The sequence below is a fragment of the Dama dama genome, chromosome 7 (assembly GCF_033118175.1).
Source record: "Dama dama isolate Ldn47 chromosome 7, ASM3311817v1, whole genome shotgun sequence".
NCBI classification, from domain to species: domain Eukaryota; kingdom Metazoa; phylum Chordata; class Mammalia; order Artiodactyla; family Cervidae; genus Dama; species Dama dama.
The window spans coordinates 6,480,141-6,499,721 of record NC_083687.1 but is presented as its reverse complement, the minus strand read 5'-3'; the positions used below and the strand labels follow the sequence as shown (position 1 = coordinate 6,499,721).

Sequence of the window (19,581 nt, the reverse complement as noted above, 5' to 3'; positions counted from 1 at the left end):
TACGAACTTATGGCTACTAAATGGGAAATGTTGGCGGGGGAGGGATAAATTAGGAGTTTGGGACCAACAAAGTACACACTACTGTGGACAAAATAAATAATCAACATGGACCTACGGTACAGCCCTGGGAACTGTACTCAGTATTTTGTAATAAATAACCTACGAGAAAAGAATAGATATATGTCTGTGTATAACTGAATCATTTTGCTATACCCCTTGAACTAACAAAATACTGTTACTCAACTATACTCTAATAAAAAATAAAAGTTTTTTAAAAGTTTTGCTACATTTTCTAAATCAAAACTTATGTTCTTCACAAACCACACAACCAGTCCCCACCCTCAAGATGCTAACACACCTGCCAAGGAGGGCCTGTCTTCGTCCAGACGAAGAGGAGCCGTTTCAGGGTGAGAGACGGGAATGCACTAGCGAGCGATGCCTCCGTGTCTATTATGAGACCATTTAGAACATGCCCGCGAGCCCAGACACGAGGACTGTGCACACTTACCCAGTGTCTTCTGGATGTCGTTCTTGGCGGGAAGTAAAGGTCCCCTGGAGTCTAACAACACTTCTGCTGTCTTCTTCAGTTTCTCTACAGCCACCTGCTGACTGGATATCTGTCCCTGCAGAGCCTGGAGGATCAAATGCCTCAATTACACTCAGTAGGACTGAGTAACAGATTTCCAGTGTGAAAAAACAGTGCACAGTAAGACAAAGCGAAATCGGACAGAGGTTTGCCATCAGCAGAAACTGACCCCAGAATTCTGAGAACCAGGCCAGTTCTAAATCGGCACTGGCAACTACCGGCCACTTGGGATTATCCAGATTCAGTACTGGAACAAACCCTCAGCATCTGCTCACGATAAACAGCCTCAATCCTGATCCTCAAACACTCCACCCTCACCCCAAGTTCCCCACAACCTCCAGAAAACAAAGACAAATGAGAAACAAACAAGCAACAGAAAACCTTTGGGACCATATTTCAGACTCCAGGTAAGGAGATAGTTAAGGATTCTCAGCACGTCCTGACTCAACGTTGAGTCATATTCATTTTCATCAATGAAACAGAAGTTATTTAACATCTAACCAATTTCAAAAAAGCTTGCTGTATTTTACGAAAAAACAAAGATCACACAGATACAAAGCTTAGCCACAGGGTCCTCTGGTCTAAGGCAGGAAGTGATGAGTGCCAAAGACGAGTACGAGAGGCCGAGCAGGGAGGCCTCCTCCATGGGGTGGGCCGGGCCAGGTCTGGGGAAGGGGTGGCTCCAGGCATCCTCCCAGGCTGCACGGTCCCCAGGTGGTGCCTCCTCCCTCCTTCCCGTCTGCACACCAAGCAGCAAGCCCTGACAATTTCAGCTGCTTCATCTGTGTTTAAACTCGGGCTCTTGCTCTGTATTTTTGAGTCACAGGAGGATAATCTCTCACTTCACTGGAAAAAGCCTCCTAACCACACGCTCTCCCTCCAGTTTCTCCCCCGATACAGTCCCCAGTGTGTTTGATGGAAGACACACCCGGCTTCACGACTCACCTCTGAAAATCTTCGTGGTTTCCTCATGCTTCAGAATAAAGGGGATACTGGAACCTTCTATCAATGGCCCAAGGAAATCTATTCCTCAGTCTGTTCAGTTTCACCTTTATCCACATCTGGTTCCAGGTGTGTCCCACGACACAGCTATCCCTCAAAGATTCACTCTTCCTGGACCCAAGGCCCCAGCATCCCTACGCACTGAGCTTGGCAGGCAACCCTGAGCTTGGTTCTTACCGTGAACATCCAGCCAGGGGGCCCCCCATCTCCTCCCACCCCCGCCTGGAGCACCGCCCCGAGGAGCTCCTTCAATTGCCCTGTGAATATCACTGCAGTGATCTGTCTCTTTGATCAAACTGGAACCTCCGTGTGAACTAGGGATTGATACTATCCAAGTTCCATTACTACTGCCTCACCCAGCAATGGTCACATAGCATTGATGGGAGTTTCTGGAATAAATGAGTAAATGAATAAGTAAATAAATGAAGATATAAGGTGTAAGGCTTTAAAAGTGCCTCCTCTATTTCAGCCTCCAACAACAATAACAAAAAGCAAATGCCTAAAGCCAATGGCAAAAATCTTCTCAATTAATTCCCATATCCAGGAAGCTGTGATGATACATAGGCAGCTGCACATACGTCCAATGGTTCGACAAAAAAGGAGCAGCTTGGGACCTGTGATCTGAGTACCAGATCCTACAGTTCATCCAAGAGACCAAAGAATCCGCATCCAAATGGTCAGTTTGGGAAATTCTCCCACAGGTTTAGTTGCCATTAACTCTAAGAAATTTCTCAAAACAGGAATTTCACTTATAATGACTGAAGTCTAAGCCACACAAACAGCTTGTTCACCTCACACAGCTTAACAGGAAATGAAGTAAGTTTAAAGGTATCTCCAAAAAATACATTCTTTAGAATGTCAGTTCCCCAAAGTCAGAGACAGGGTTTTAACACCTTGTGTCTTCATAAAACCTAATACCTGACCTAGTATATAAATGTCTCCGAATGAATAAATTTGTGTAAAAGTGACCACGGTTTTATAAAAATATCCTATACCAACGATGGCCCTACCAACCATTCTAAAACTTAAAATAGATTACAAAAAAGCATCTCTTCTTTACCTCTTCTCTTCAAAACATCCATACTTATTCTCTTCATAATGATGTTCAAGACAGTCAATAGGTTTTAGTTCCTAACAAGTTAGGTCCCATCACTTCATGGCAAATAGAAGGGGGAAAAGTGCAAACAGTGACAGATTTTATTTTTTTGGGCTCCAAAATCACTGCAGATGCTAACTGTAGCCATGAAATTAAAAGATGCTTGCTTCTTGGAAGAAAAGCTACAACAAACCTAGAGAGCGTATTAAAAAGCAGAGACATCACTTTGCTGTCAAAGGTCCATAAAGTCAAAGCTATGGCTTTTCCAGTAGTCACATATGGATGTGAGAGTTGGATCATAAAGAAGGCTGAATGCCTAAGAATTGATGCTTTTGAACTGTGGTGCTATAGAATACTTTTGTGAGCCCCTCAGACAGCAGATAGTGAAGGACAGGGAACCCTGGCAGGCTGCAGTTCATGGGGTCATAAAGAGTCCAACATGACTTAGTGACTAAACAAAAACATGTTATTGGGTTTTAATTTAGCTACGGTAGTAAATACTACAAAACCGCAAACTGAAGTATCAAATGAGTGCCATATATTGTTTTAAATGGACTTCGATTAAATTAAAACATGAAAGAAGCATCTGTGACAGGGAACAATGCAAGATGATGACCTTGGTTTCCAGCCTGGACCAGAAAAAAGTGAAGTTTATAAAGCCACAGGCACTTGTCCAGCTCATAAAAATTTCCGTCCACTCATCACCCTCCCCAAGATCAGAGCAAGCCTGGAAGGTCGATGTTATCCATGGGACACGGTCCCATGCCTGGCTCCAAACCCAGGCCTCTACTTGGGTCCCAGGGTCTTGTCTTTCTGTGCTTCATACGGAACTAAAAATCTCATTTCGTCCACTGATTTTGAAAAGCAGCATTCTAGCCCAGTGGTATCAGACTGCTGACAGCACAGCCAATGGTGATTTGAAAAATAACACTACTGACAATGTGCTATTGGCCTAAAAGATTTCAAGTGAACCCACTGGGTACCCCAAAGTACATTCATCATACAACAGAATATAAGTAGAAGTTAGTATTGAAAACGTAGAAAAGACTGACTATTTTGTAGTAGTCTTATGTGTCTGTATTAATGTTAAAAGTAAGTAAGTGTTAGTCGCTCAGTCGTGCCCGACTCTTTGCGACCCCATGGACTGCAGCCCACCAGGCTCCTCTGTCCATGAGATTTTCCAGGCAAGGATACTGGAGTGGGGTGCCATTTCCTTGCAAGACGTTGTTGGTAAAAGGAAAGAAAAGGAGGCTCCTTAGTCCTCATAAAAACGCATCCTTGCTACCTGTTGAAATAATCTGTGAGGAAGACATGGCCATGTGCCAGGAAAAACTCTAATCACACATTTAATTTCTAAAATGACGCTGTGGCTTAAGTGGAATTCGTTCTCCTTGGAGACGTTCCTCTCTTTTCTATTTCTTTCGCTGCCTTAAGACTAGAAGCGTCTCCTTCCTCTGTGTGTACCAAGGAAGTCTTCAGGTTTTAGAATTAATCCACGTTTCTATTTCATTAAAAAGCCATAGCATTCATTTCACTTTTTTTCCCTTTAGTTATATTAAAACTACTTCTATAAAGGATGTAATCAGTTTGTTAGTATAGACCTAACTAAAAATGTATTATTTCTGTTTCACATAGTTTCCAATGCTAAAAATACCTAACTTCCTAATTAAATGCAATACCGGCAATCTTAATAATTGTCAGCTCCTGACATTTCCTATTAAAATAATGGCCTTTATGTCACAACATCTCCTCTGCCAGCATACACTGTCCTTGGACCTGTCATCCAGCGGGGACTGAAAAGTTCATTAAGATGGATCTGTGCTCGGGCTTGAGGGCAAGAAGGAAACACACTCACTCACACACACACACACGTGCGCACACACACACACTCACTCACTCACACACACGCGCGCGCACACACGAGCCTCAGGGCCGAAACACATCCCTGACGTGGGGGAGCTCCATCATGCGGGGCTGGCCTGGCTTGGGCCACAGGTAGCGCTGGGTCAGCCCCACCCGGGAAGTCACAGGGCTGCCCGTCTAGCCCCAGGCCCTCCCTCCTGTCTCTGCTTGGCTTTAAGCTGCCACACTTTACCCCAGGGAACGACACAGCACTCCTCCTGCCAGAAGACACTGGCCTCACGCAATACCTAATGGTCAGCGAAGTCAGAGGACCTGCTTCTCTCGTTAACAGCACAGCCATTTCTGACTCTAACTAGCAGATGGAACCAAATTCTGAAAGGCGGTGGTTTCACTGGCACTAACGCTCATTTTCTATCAAGGTGAAAATAATCTATTGCTATCCACCTGCTAAACGGAAACACAGGATAGATTTAAGAAATGAAACTTACAAACTCAGTTTACTGCCTGGCGTGTAGGATACTCGTTTCCTGACCTGCCACCCAACCTGTGCCCCCTGCAGTGGAAGCATGAAATCTTAGCCACTTGACCACCCGGGACATCCCTCAAAATCAGAATTACTGGTCACATGAAAGAAGAAGAAACTTTTTCAAAAATTCTCTCCCCTTACATGAGGATTTGAAAATATACCTGAACTGTATGAAATGGGCTGGACTCTCTGGGCCACTGGGGGTGTGGCTGAGAGCCCACAATTACACAGTCCCCCAGCAAACCTGCAGACTCAAAAGGGCAGGCGGCTTCTCTGAGAAGTGGGCGAGGTGACAACTGAAGTGTGCACCTCTGTGAATCAGGGGGCAACTCAACAGGAACCCACATGGAGCATGACGGTGACAGTCCCCTGTCCCCCGTCCACTCGTGAACAGTCATCGAGGATCCACGAGGGCCCCGGCACGCAGCAGTGAACAAAACAGACCAAGTGTCTGTCCCGCGGACCTCAGAGCCAATGAAGGAGACAGGTGACGAACAAAATAAGAATAAAGACCACAGCTGGTCCGGGCAGGACTGGTCTGTGCCTGGGCAGGTGGGGGCGGGGGATACAAACCACGCCAACAGTGTCAGACCAGCTAAACCAGAGCAGAAGAAAGAAAAACGGACAGACATCGGAAGACCAAGTCAGGAGTCCCCCGGAGGGACACGCACACCTTCCCAGCCCCTCTTGCCCCGACCTGCGGGCAGGATCACGGAAGTAGGGGGGAAAGCAAGGTGTCCTGTGGGACTACTGCGGGGCTGGATCTCTCTCTCCCTCTTGTTTCTCTTACCTTCATCTCTTCCAGCTGCCTCTGCAGGTTTTTGGGGTCCACGGCAATAGGCTCGGATAAGTGTCTGCTGGCTGTGGCCTCGCAGGCCTGGAGCCCAGAGAAAAGCCCGCACGAGGCGTCCTCGTAGTGCTGGTATTTATCCACCAGGTCTTTGAGGTTGTTCCCGAGGACGTTGCACTGAGAATCAAGCAAAGGGAGAGTAGGAATCAAAATCTGCTACTTTTACATACAGTCTCCAGGACCCATGGGTTATGCCACCTATAAGACACCAGACTTCAACACAGTCAGAGAAACCTACAGGGCAGAGAGTTTCTCCTTTATGTGAAGATGCTTCCTCTAACCACTCAGAAAGTCACCATAAAAGTGAGGAGAAGATTAGATTTGCACCAGTTTAAAAACACATGCACAGGGCTAAGTCTTCAGCCAGACTGCAGGGCCTAGGTGTCAGTCATCAGAGGGGTCGGCTCGCGGAGTCGACACACCAGGCAGACGGAGAGATGGCCCCGGGGCTGCAGAGATGGCTTCTCCATGCTGCACAGACTGATCAACATGAGGAGGGAAGCATCCAGGCCAGGAGGAAGACACGGCCAACAGCCAACGATGCTCCGCAAATCACACAGGCAGCCTGGTCAGCCATTCAGCTTATACTCTGAACAGGGGCATGTTTTCTCTTTTTCATTTCTTTTGCTGTTTTTAAACAAAATTCTCTTACTGGTCCACAAGAATAACAGAAATGAAAACTGTCTCTTAACCACTTGGTATTAAAACAATACTGATCAAATATACATGTAAAGCAAACACTTTTGAAGCGAATTTTAAGAGATGAAGATGCCTTTCTCAAGTTTGAGGGTGCAAAGTACTCGATAGTTTATATTTCAGTTGCTCCGTCGTGTCTGACTCTTTGCCACCCGATGGACTGCGGCACGCCAGGCCTCCCTGTCCATCACCAACTCCTGGGGTTTACTCAAACTCATGTCCATTGAATCGATGATGCCATCCAACCATCTCATCCTCTGTCGTCCCCTTCTCCTCCTGCCTTCAGTCTTTCCCAGCATCAGGGTCTTTTCAAATGAGTCAATTCTGATTTGGTGGGCAAAGTATTAGAGTTTCAGTTTCAGCATCAGTCCTTCCAATGAATATTCAGGACTGATCTCCTTTAGGATGGACTGGTTGGATCTCCTTGCAGTCCAAGGGACTCATAAGAATTTCCTCCGACAACACACTTCAAAAGCATCAATTCTTCAGTGTTCAACTTTCTTTATGGTCCAACTCTCACTTCCATACATGACTACTGAAAAAACCATAGCTTTGACTAGACAGACTTTTGCTGGTAAAGTAATGTCTCTGCTTTTTAATATGCTATCTAGGTTGGTCATAACTTTTCTTCCAAGGAGCAAGCATCTTTTAATTTCATGGCTGCAATCACCATCTGCAGTGATTCTGGAGTCCCCAAAAATAGTCTGTCACTGTTTCCATTGTTTCCCCATCTATTTCCCATGAAGTCATGGGACCAGATGCCATGATCTTAGTTTTCTGAATGTTGAGTTTTAAGCCAACTTTTTCACTCTCCTCTTTCACTTTCATCAAGAGCCTCTTTAGTTCTTCTTCACTTTTTTCCATAAAGGTGGTGTCATCTGCATATCTGAGGTTATTGATATTTCTCCCGGCAATCTTGATTCCAGCTTGTGCTTCATTCATCCTGGCATTTCTCATGATGTACTCTGCATAGAAGTTAAATAAGCAGGGTGACAAAATACAGCCTTGATGTACTGCTCTCCCGATTTGGAACCAGTCTGTTCTTCTATGTCCAGTTCTAACTGTTGCTTCTTGACCTGCATACAGATTTCTCAGGAGGCAGGTCAAGTGGTCTGGTATTCCCGTCTCCTGAAGAATTATCCACAGCTTGCTGTGGTCCACACAGTCAAAGGCTTTGGCACAGTCAATAAAACAAAAGTAGATGTTTTTCTGGAACTCTCTCTTTCTTGATGATCCTACGGATGTTGGCAATTTGATCTCTGGTTCCGTTGCTTTTTCTAAATCTAGCTTGAACATCTGGAAGTTCACAGTTCACATACTGTTGAAGCCTGGCATGAAGAATTTTGAGCATTACTTTGCTAGCATGTGAGATGAGTGCAGTTGTGCAGTAGTTTGAACATTCTTTGGCATTGCCTTTCTTTGGGATTGGAATGAAAACTGACCTTTTCCAGTCCTGTGGCCACTGCTGAGTTTTCCAAATTTGCTGGCATATTGAGTGCACCACTTTCACAGCATCATCTTTCAGGATTTGAAATAGCTCAACTGGAATTCCGTCACCTCCACTAGCTTTGTTCGCAGTGATGCTTTCTAAGGCCCACTTGACTTCGCATTCCAGGATGTCTGGCTCTAGGTGAGTGATCACACCATCGTGATTATCTGGGTCGTGAACATCTGTTTTGTACAGTTCTTCTGTGTATTCTTGCCACTTCTTCTTAATATCTTCTGCTTCTGTTAGGTCCATACCATTTCTGTCCTTTATCGAACCCATCTTTGCATCAAATGTTCCCTTGGTATCTATAATTTTCTTGAAGAGATTGCTAATCTTTCCCATTCTATTGTTTTCCTCTATTTCTTTGCATTGATCACTAAGAAAGGCTTTCTTATCTCCCCTTGCTATTCTTTGGAACTCTGCATTCAAATAGGTATATCTTTTCTTTTCTCCTTTGCCAATGTACTCTGCTTAGAGCCAAAATACACACCCCACCTGCTGGTCAAAGTGGGTAGTACAGAGTTTTAGTCAGGGCTGCCTGGAAACCACACTACAGGAACTAAATAAATACCTTTACATACTTAATCTTTAAATACATATTGCAGAAGTAAAGCAGATGAATAAGACTGATGGAAGCAAGATGCAAATGCCTTCTTTCCCTGCTGGTTTTCAAATTTCTTGCTAATTCCAAAACTAAAGTTAACAAGACAGAGTGAAAACTATAGATACAGATTAAAAAGTTAAAAATGAAATAATCTAATTGCACAGAAGAGGAAATCATAAACAAAACAAAGTGAATACTGATGGAATTGGAGAAAATATTTGCAAATGATGAAACCAACAAGGGCTTAAATTCTAAAATATACAAACTGCTCATACAACTCAGTAACAAAACAAAAACCAATTGAAAAATGGGCAGCACTAAATAGACATTTATCTAGAGAAAACATACAGATGGCCAAGAGGCACACGAGAAGATGCTCAACATCACTAAATATTAAGGGAAATGCAAGTCAATATTATGAGGTTACCACCTGACACCAGTCATAATGGCCATCATCAAAAAGTCTACAAATAATAAATGCTGGAGAGGATGTGGAGAAAACGAAACCCTCCTACACTGTTGCTGGGAATGTAAACTGGTGCAGTCACTACGGAGAACAGCAGGAAGTTGCCTCAAAAAACTAAAAACAGAGCTACCATGTGATCTAACAATACCACTCCTGGGCATACATCCAGACAAGCACTCTAACCGCCATGTTCATAGCAGCGCTGTTCACAATGGCCAAGTCACGGCAACAACCCAAGTGTCCATCGGCAGATGGTGGATAAAGATGTGGCACCTATACACAATGGATACCACTCAGGCTGAAAATAGTAAAATAAGGCCGTCTGCAGCAACATGCATGGACCCAGGGATGATCAGTGAAGCTGGTCAGAAAGAGAAAGACAAATAGCATGTGATTATCACTTGCACGTGGGATCTAAAATTTGACACAAAGGTGCCTGAGAAACAAAAGCAGAGTCACAGACATAGAGAACAGAGCCGTGGCTACCCAGGGGGAGGGAAAGGTTAAGAGTCTGGGATCAGCAGGTGCAAGTTATCTTATATAAACCGGATAAACAGCATAGGACTGGGAACTATATTCAATATCTGTGATAAACCCTAATAGAAAGAATATCAGAGAGAATGTACACACGTGTGTGTGAGTCACTCTGCTGTACACAGAAACTAACACGACACTGCTAATCGACTAGACATCAATTTTAAAAACTGCACTTACCTTTGTGTAGAGGGACCTGAAGCGGTCCGTGGCGCGGTCCAGCCGGCCCTGCACTTCTCGGTGGGCGGCAGAGGTGTCCACCTGGTCCCGATCAGCCCGGCCGCCTCCCTCTCTCCCGCCGCAAGACTTGGCTGCCTCCAGCACTCTGTTGCCAGCGATGGTGATGTACCTCAGGTCCCCTCTGTGCGAAATGACGTCTTCCGAGAAGCTCTTCTGCCGCTTCAGCTTGGCCGTCAGCCCGCTGAGGTCGTCGGCGCCGGCCTCCAGGTTCTGCAGGTCCTGCTCCGCCTGCCGCAGCCACTGCTCAAACTCGCCGCAGTCGGCGTCGAACTTCCGCAGCTCCTCCTGCAGGGAGCGCGTCCGGCGCACCGCCGTCTCCGACGCGGCCAGCGCGCTTTCGAAGTGCGTCTTCAGCTCCGTCACGTTCCTCTGCAGCTTTTCCTTCTCCTCCGGGCACAGGTGGTGGCCCTGCGTCTCCAGCAAGGCCTGGGCCGCCTGCGTGGCCGCGAGGACCGCCTGGTGCCGGGCCGCGAGCTCCGCGTGCTGCGCCTGCGCGAGAGCGGGCTGGGGTCAGGGCGCGGAGCCTGCGGGCGCGGGGTGCTCACCCCCGCCTCCGACACGCGCCCCGGGGCGCCCCGCGTCTCTTCCGTTGATGAGCTTCCCAAGAGGAGGGGCCCCCCTGTGAGCACGCTGCCCTGGTCTTAGGCTTTCCAGTCTTCTCTGGAAAGGACTTAGGCAAGCGCACAAAGCAAGTACCGCTTTGAGAAGGATGGGGAGGAACAGAACAAATTACTCTTCCAACTTGAAAACAAGCACCTACCACCTGCTCTCCTTCTGCTCGTCCCTTCCTCACGAGCTCCCTAAAGGGACGGGGAGCGTCCTCACCTGATTATTGATCAAGGAAGCATGATGTTTGCTTAGGAAATGATCTTGAAAAAATACTTAATGGGAAAAAAAGAATCTATAACTTGAAAGCGTCAAAAAAGACACGAAGATAAGCAGTAAGCAAGAACAATACACATTTGGAGAAGCTCAAGGGAAGTCAGAGGCGCATGCGCAGTAGAGGAGCATCTTGGAGCTGCTCCTGGGCTGGCTGAGCCTCGGTTTCCGACGTGGAAAGAGGACAATACCCTACAGTCACAGATATGCCAAAAGGCCCACAGGAAGCCACGTGGGAAGAACACTGCCCACAGAGCCTGGCACAGCCAGGGATCCAAGTCCCCGCTGGAGGCGGGGCACAGAGCGGGTCACAGGTGAGGGTCGGGCTGCTCACAGGTGAGGAGCAGGCTGCTCACAGGTGTGCGCAACTACCCGCCCTGGGCCCTCAGGGTGGCCGGGACCCCTTCCTCTCCAGCCATAACCGGCTTCTTCCATCCACCCCATCATGCCATTAAAATGTGGTAAAAAGCACAATGGAAAAGAATATAAACACAAGTGTACACATACGTATACCTAGATCACTTTGCTGTACTATAGAAACTACATAACCCTGTACATCAACTATACTTCAATTTTTAAAAAGTGTAGTAATCCTTTGGGGCCACTTCCACATTCCTTGTGATGACTTACTTGAAGCCAGATGCCTGCTCCCACCACTTCCAAACCCCTCTGGGACTTGATGTCCCCCCGGACCAGGCACCTGGCCCCCACCTCTACCCACCCCCACCCGCGGGCGGTGCTGGGACCCCTTTCTCCAGTTGCTCTGTCTGGCTCCAGCTCTGCCCCCAAATACCTGCGTGGCAACCCCCACCTCCTCTAAGTCTTGCCACCAATCTCCCTTTCCTGTGTGGCCCTTCTCTGGTGATCCTATTAACCCTGAAGGAGGGCCCCAACCCCACACTCACCCACCCATCCCCAACTCAACTCAGCCAGAAGTTGCCACCTCCCAGCACCCACAGAATGCAGATGGTTACCGCCTGCCCGGTCATCCTCAGCCTCGCAGGCAAGCACCAGGATGGGATTCGATCTGCTCATGACCAACGTAAGCGCTGGCACTCAGGGGCTGGCACCCACGCGAGCCTTCAAGTGAACAGGGCCGAGGAGCGCTGCTATGGGGCAGCTCGTCCTTAAACGTCCGATCCCAGACATCAGCAGGGAACAGACTCCCAGGTCCTGCTCCCCACCCTGCCAGTAACCGCACCTGCCGCGTGGCAGACATATGCAAGTGCTTCGTCTAAATGAGTTTTCTCCCACAGGTGATGTCTTTCATGCGTGACTTATATTCACAGGACACCTCCGTCCGGTAGACTGGACAGGTGTAATCATCCCTGTAAGTCACCCGGTCCATCCTTCCCTTTTACAGATGAGGGGAGACAGGCTTCGGTGGGGAATCACCGAGCCCAGCATGCGTGGCACAGACAGAGAGCTGGCCCGGAACCCTGGCTCTCGAGCCTCTGGGCCATCTCTCCACTCTGCCAGGAGAGCAGGAATTTCTGAAGTTCCTCAGGTTCCCATCTTCTCAGCAGTAAGAAGTTCAGAAGGGCAAACGTCATACTATGGCCAAAAACAAGGGTTTCCTGGCCTACGTGTCTGTTCCACCCTGGTATTTTTCACTCCTTCGGTAGAGTTCCTAACCTTTCCTGACTCCTCTGTAACTGACTCACAAGGCTCCTTTAGGAAGTCGTTACATTTTTCATTTTAAGACCCAGTTACAGTCAGGTTTTGAAACAACCTCTTGAAATTGTGATGTAATGAACACCCCCACTCTTCTTCTGGTTTACTTTCTAGTTCCTGTAACAGAAAAGCTTCTCAGAGAACACTCTGATCCCAAGATGCCAAAGACAAAGGCTCAGAGGCAAACAGCAGAACTGCAAACATCTCTGAAACGCACCAAAAGCCAAACGCTGAAATAAAAGGATTAAACACGTGGCTCTCTAAAAACAGCTTTGCCCCCTTGGCTCCTGGAATAGCATCTGCGTTAGCTCTGACTTCCTTCCTGCAGTGAGCTTTCACTCCTCTCCTCTATAGCAGCCTTCACCAAAACAGCCAAGCCGAGGTCTGCAGAGGGCTCACATGAACTCAGGAGGACACCGCAGGCAGGACTGGAATTCAGCAGAGGGACTGAGCTCACAGCCTCGGTTTAAATCCAAACTCCGTCCCTCACTAGAAGCATAACCTGGCCAAGCCAGCTCATTCTGTAAGTTACTGTTCCCATCTGTTGTTGTTCAGTCGCTAAGTTGTGTCCAACTCTGTCACAACCCCATGGACTACAGAAGCCAGTTTACTGTGTCCATGGGATTTCCCAAGCATTCCCAAGTATTCCAAGAATACCAGAGTGGGTTGCCATTTCCTTCTCCAGGGGATTGTCCCGACCCAGGGATTAAACCCACATCTCCTGCATCGGCAGGTGGATTCTTTACCACTGAGCCACCAGGGAAGCCTTCCCCATCTGTAAAATGAGAATAACAACAACAACATTAACAATAATAAGCTCATCACCACTATAATTATATTCTCATTTTACAGAGTAGTGGGGAGGACGAAAGGGACAAAGTGATGAGTCAAGCCGGGAAGAGATTTGAAGCATGCTGGACCACTGTCACGGCTCTACGAATGCTAGCTATTGCTGTTATTCCTTACAGCTCTGCTTTATAGAGAACTCCACATCCGATGATGTCGTTCTCATTGCTTGTGACTTGTTTACAATTCTCAGCATTAACTTATTCTGACATAATGATGAGCCTAGAAAAAAAGGACTTTACTCTCAAGGGTCCCTGAGCTTTGAAGGGACAACTCACATGCTAAGTTCTTCCTATCTGTACAGACCCGAAAAGAGACTCTAACAGCACCCTGTGTGAAACCACGCACCTTCATCCTCTGGTACTGCTGGTTTAGGTTCTCCTCGGTGGTCCCGACGCGCCCGTCAACATCCGTGTCCAACACGTTTCCGTTGAATTCATCCTCTTCTCCCATCATCGACTTGCCATCACCCTCTTGAAAGTGCGTCCCGTTCTGTTCAATGACCTGTTTCGGCTCCACTGCTGCCCGCCCTGAGTCTCTGTCGACATTTGCCAACCAGTCCAAGAGGTTTTCGATCTTGGTTTTGCTCTCTTCCAGCTGCTTCGCAGCAGCAACCTGGGCAGGAAAGGTCACAATAGGTAACCTTGAATGTGGGCCGAGGCGTGGGTGTTTAGACATTCTGAAAGCAAACAGTTAGACCCCTGAAAAATCAGAGGGGGGAAACAAACCAGACCCACGCTGAAAACCGAACATGATGAAATTAAGTCTTACAGCAACTGGCAGTTACTCTGAAGTTTCCACTGTTCTTAAAATACATTCCAAAATTATAACTGATGAGACCTCACACATCTCACAAGTAGAAAGTTCCACAATCCCACTTAGATTTTTCTTTTAAAAAAAGTTCAACAAAGCCTACACACTACTAAATGTAAAAGAAATTAAGCTATAAGAAGGGACTCCCCTGGCAGTCCAGCGGTTAGGACTCGGCGCTTTCACTGCCGAGGACACAGGTTTGATCCCTTATCAGAGAACTGAGATTTCGCAAGCTGTGAGGCCAAAAAAAAAGCTACAATGGTATACGGTACAGCACAGGGCATACAGCCACTATTTTATAATAACCATATATTGAATATAACCTAAAAACTGTGAACCACTATGTTGTATATCTGTAACTTATATAATATTGTACATTAACTTTGATTAAAAAAATTTTTTTTTAAGTTCAACAAGGCCAATTCTTCAAATCTGGTCAATTACATACATGAAAACCCAAAATTCTAGTCTCTGGCACTAACCATCACTTTGACCTCCTGACAGCATGTAATAAATCAAGGCACTTGGTATCCTAGTCATTTTCAACAAAGCCACAGAAGCAGGGTACCACACATCTGAGTAAGTACCTTTTCCGTTTCTTCTTTGATTGCTGTCGTCACAGCTTTATCCAGCTCTTTCTTTGACTGCTCTGCCTTTATGGTCAGCTGTTCACACTTTATCTTAGCTTCATTCAGCTTCTGTTCAATCACAGCCTTATCTTCTCGTGACAACTTTTCGCCACTCTCTTTTAAGAAATTCTCTGTGTTTTTCACTATTTCTGCCAATGCCTGTGCACTTCCTTGCATATCTTTCTGTAATTCCTTTTAACACACACAAAAAAATCATTAAATTAGTCAATCAGTCAGTCAGTTCAGTCGCTCAGTCATGTCCAACTTTGCGACCCCATGAATCATAACCTGTTTAATTCTTTCAAAACCATAATTCTAAAAGTGGGGGTAGGTGTGGGCAGAGGAGAACACACACAGGTTGAAAAAGCGTATTCAATACCATGTTCATTTGAATGGTTTTATTTAAATCATAATATTTAATGTAATTTGAAACCTCAAAGACCACTAAAGAAAGGTATGAGATTTGCATGGTTAATAAATGGATGTGGTTTGCAAAACACTGAAAACAAATATTTAGTATATAATTTTTACAAATTTGTACACATCAGACTTTTTTACATTATGTGGGTACATACAAGTTTTTAAATACATGTTAATATTATCAATTCTCTTTCTAAACATTAATTCTTTAATATATATCTACTTCTCAAAATAAAAACAAATAATTCCCTAAATTATGAGCTAAGTTATTCCTAAGATAATCTCCAAACAAAGACAATTTTTTCTCCTAAATGCCAGAGTTCTATAAAACGTAATGTTTGCTTCTTTGCCCTGGCTGCTAGGAAGCTCCGAGTAAGATCTCTCCTCAACTATTATAGCTTTCCTCTCATTAGATTTCTCTATGTAATTCTTCCTCTTTTCATCCATTATAATGGCATTCTTTATATTGTGCTATGCTTAAGTCTTCATGTTATTCTTCCCCATAATTTTATTTTAAGGCTCCCCAGATTTCTCTGGGAAGTATCTGAATGGAAAGCGGCTGTCCAGTTGTCCCAGCACCACCTGGTGAAGAGGCTTTTCCTCCTTGTATATTCTTGCCTGCTCTGTCAGAACTAATTGGCTGTCAGGGTCTATTTCTGGGCTCTCTTCTGCCCCACTGATTTCTGTGTCCATTTTGTGCCAGTGCCATCTCATTTTATGGCAACAGCTTTGTAAGACAGTTCCAAATCCAGAAGCAAGACAACTCTAACTTTGTTCTTTTTCAAGATTGCTTTGGCTATTCAAGGTCTTTTGTAGTTCCATGTAAACTTTAGGATTATGTGTTGTAGTTCTGTGAAAAATGTCATGGGTACTTCGATAGGGATCACACTGAATCTATAGATTTCTTTGGGTGGTGTGGACATTTTTTACAATGTTAATTCTTCCAATCTGTTAACACTATGTATAGAATACATAAAATATAAGAATATATTGTACAGCACAGGGAATATAGCCAACATATTAATTTTAAATGGGAGTGTAATCTGTTAAATGTTGAGTCACTATGTTTTGTGTCTGGAGCTAATATAATACTGTAAATCAACTATACTTTAAAATATATAAATAAATATACTTTTTTAAAAAAGAGATCCTTTTCACCAAGCCACTACTATACAGCATTAACTGCTGGTCCCCTGACATATAATATTTAACTCTGACAGTAACGCAGCAGTGGAGGTATGAGCAACAAAGTCAGTGAGGCTCTGAGAGTTTCAGTTACAAAGCCAGCAACACAGAGTCTGGAAGCAGAACCAGGAACTATCTCACAGTGAAAAGAATGTTCCTTCTCCTGAAATGAAAGGAGTAAGATGAACCTAAGAAAGACCAAGAACCCAAACTCATGGATGTGTCTCCTGATTTGTGAGTGACTGGTCTTCAACGGATCCAGATTCTAACTCATCATATAAGGTTTTTCTCCCACCTATCAAACCTCCTATATATATATATGTCTCCTCCATTCAACATCTCACCACAAAAGAGGCAAGAAAATTACCTGGCTTGCTGGAGCCTGAAATACAACTTTTAGTATAAAGTTTCAAGCTCGGATCTAGGGGTGTCTTGGGTGCACCCTGCCTCTGAAAAGGTAAAGGGTGACTCCTTTCCAGTAACCCCAACTGCTTTCCAAATACCAGTAATCCATCTTAACATGGACTCGACCCACTAACGCAAAGCTAGGTTTCTACCTCTTGCTTGGACTGGTACTTCTTTAACTCAGCTGTGCCATCTCCAATGACGAAGGCTTCCTGGTGACCGATGAGGCGGTTTTCGGTTTGGGTGAGGAGGTCGCAGATGCCCTGCAGTTTCTCTTTGTACTCCTGCTGACGCTCGGCCACCAGCTGAAGGGAAGAAAATCGTAGCCTCGTGAACTGGCCCCCAGCTCACGACGGTCACAGCTATTTACCACAACACATTCTGCAAGTTTCCTCTACACAAGCTTCCCTACGTATGCTGTAAACACAATAGCAGTGGGGTACACGCTGAACAAGTGACACAACGTCAGAGCGCGGCTCATGGACAGGGGAGGGGATCGCGCGTCGATGACCCCGCTCAACAGAGCACTGGCCACGCAAACGTGTGAGAGCTGGCGCTCCTGACCGACAGGAAGAAACAGCCCGTTTTCTGAAGCTCTTGAAACCTGCGACACACACAATTAATTCTGCAAAAGGATATCAAAACAGAAGTTAGTTGTGATCAGTCTGTGAGCATATATTCGTTATGTGTAGACAGGATATCACGCTGGAGACCACACTTGTGCTTCCAGAGGGAATTGAAGGAGTTTTGCACAAGTTCTCATGCCTTCATCACTGGGGCCAATTCTGTCCCACCTCTGCACACTGTTGCTATTGAATGGACCACCCCAAATAATTCATTACATCATCCTAAGAGATTAATCCAGCCATTGCTTGCATCTTTCATCTTCCTATTAAATACACTCTAGTTACTCATTCTACAGCCATGGATCAGGTTGAATAGGAGCCTGACAGGTGCCGGGCAAGGTCGTAAGAGTTTTAATTCTCTCTTTCATTGATGCTCACGATACTACTGTGTAAGCACTGCTACAATCTCCAATTTGTCAGTGAAATAACCAGTCCAGTGACCTGCCCCAGGTCCCCACAGTGGGTGAGGGCTGTAAACAGCGTGTAAACTCAGGCAGCCTGGCTCCAGAGCCCAGTCCCATCTTGCTGGGCCACCCTGCTCCCAAGAAGCAAAGACACCCTTAACCTTTGCTCTCCACATGTTCATCAGTTTATCCCTGGACATTTCGCAGTGCATACACATTTGTTCCTCCTAGGGAAAAAAATTACAACTCTTCCCTAAAAACAGTAGTTTGAGGGAGTCATGAAAATTAAAAGCAACTAATTCTAGCCTTCTTGGGACCAAAAACACCTTTATATATTGTAGAATTGCTACATCATACCCTGTCCACTCACTGCCATTCCAGAAAACCCTTCCTATCTTTTCCTACCCACAGCCCCTGGGGTCTACATTATGGGTTTCACACTGAAGCGCTAAAAGCCAAGGATTTCAACTCCACAAAGAAAGGCAGACCTTCTGACGATCGAGATCTTGTTCTAGCTGTAACTGAGCCTCTAAATGTTCCACCTGGGTAGTTACTGAGTCCTGCACGTCAAGGAAACCCTTCTGAGTTGTGTTTAAGAGCCTTAAGAGCTGTCTGCTTTGGGTGGGAGACAGATCTTGGGCATGTTCAGAGATGAAGAACTGCACGTCAAAGGCAACCGTCTCCAGCTGCGTCTTGGTGTGTCCGAGGTCTTTCAGCACATTCTGTGAACAAAGTAGTACTAGTTATGAACAGCAAGTGAAGCCACAATACAAAGCTTCTATCAACAATAACACTTACTACAAAATACAGGGCTTCCCAGGCGGCGCTAGTGGTAAAGAACCCGCCTGCCAATGCAAGACATAATGAGACTTGGGTTCAACCTCTGGGTCTGGAAGATCCCCTGGAGGAGGGAATGGGAACCCACTGCAGTATTTTTGCCTGGAGAATCCCACGGACAGAGGAGCCTGGGGAGCTACAGTTCATAAGGTCGCAAAGAATCGGACACGACTAAGCGATTTAGCACGTACACATGCTTCTTCTATCAGGTGTTCAAGCTTTTATTGATCTTTTTTCACGATTCACTGAGTTGAGCCAATCATTTGTAATGAAAGGTAGTAATGAAATTATTTCAATACTATGGTCATTAACACTGTATTAAAAAAAAAAAAAAAACCAACCCTCTCAGAATATTTCAACCTTGTCTGGTAGAAGTACTTAAAAAGTTAACTGAAGCAAAAGGTAAAGATCCAACCTGTGTATGTTTAGCACATTGAAGGGAAACATCAACATTAAAATATTACTTGCTAATACATACAATATCCATGTAATTGTGGCAGCACATACATGAGACCATTGGGGATTTAAGGCGTAAGTCCCAAGAGGCCAGAATTTCAGTTTTCTGACTCACAGGCCAAGAGTGTCATTCCCTGCCATTCATGAGGGATGCGGTTCACAGTAACAACTTGGGGAAAAAGGTGTGACTAAATGACTAATACTATAAGACAGCTACAGGACTGACTTAAATTACTGTATCTTTATGTGACTGATACATAAATAAATACATAAATACCAGTCTCAACATGCAGCGGTGGTTACAGCTTCATAAAGGCCGCAGGGAAAGACAGAATGACAGCTCTGAAGTGATCATCTTACTGCTCTATCAGCTGTCAGCAAACATCTCTTACGAAGAAAGCAAATAGCCTTCACAGCATAAGCAGGTCCCCTTTTCCCTAAACCTTTGTGATACT

The 19,581-nt window shown here is 45.4% G+C and overlaps 1 protein-coding gene across 12 annotated transcripts in view; it reads right to left on the bottom strand.

The window, feature by feature from the left end:
* Positions 1–19,581, bottom strand: part of DST (dystonin) — a 517,500-nt gene that overhangs the window by 130,752 nt on the left and 367,167 nt on the right. For 8 of the 12 annotated variants that reach the window (XM_061146340.1, XM_061146344.1, XM_061146341.1 and 5 more), the window contains 7 exons: positions 18,322–18,555; positions 16,956–17,108; positions 14,752–14,985; positions 13,700–13,966; positions 9,893–10,441; positions 5,864–6,040; positions 509–632 (listed from right to left, as the gene is read on the bottom strand). In XM_061146340.1, coding sequence (XP_061002323.1) covers positions 509–632; positions 5,864–6,040; positions 9,893–10,441; positions 13,700–13,966; positions 14,752–14,985; positions 16,956–17,108; positions 18,322–18,555 — 1,738 coding nt within the window. The remainder of the gene's footprint in view (positions 1–508; positions 633–5,863; positions 6,041–9,892; positions 10,442–13,699; positions 13,967–14,751; positions 14,986–16,955; positions 17,109–18,321; positions 18,556–19,581) is intronic. The other 4 variants (XM_061146348.1, XM_061146349.1, XM_061146350.1 and 1 more) reach the window with 1 other exon arrangement.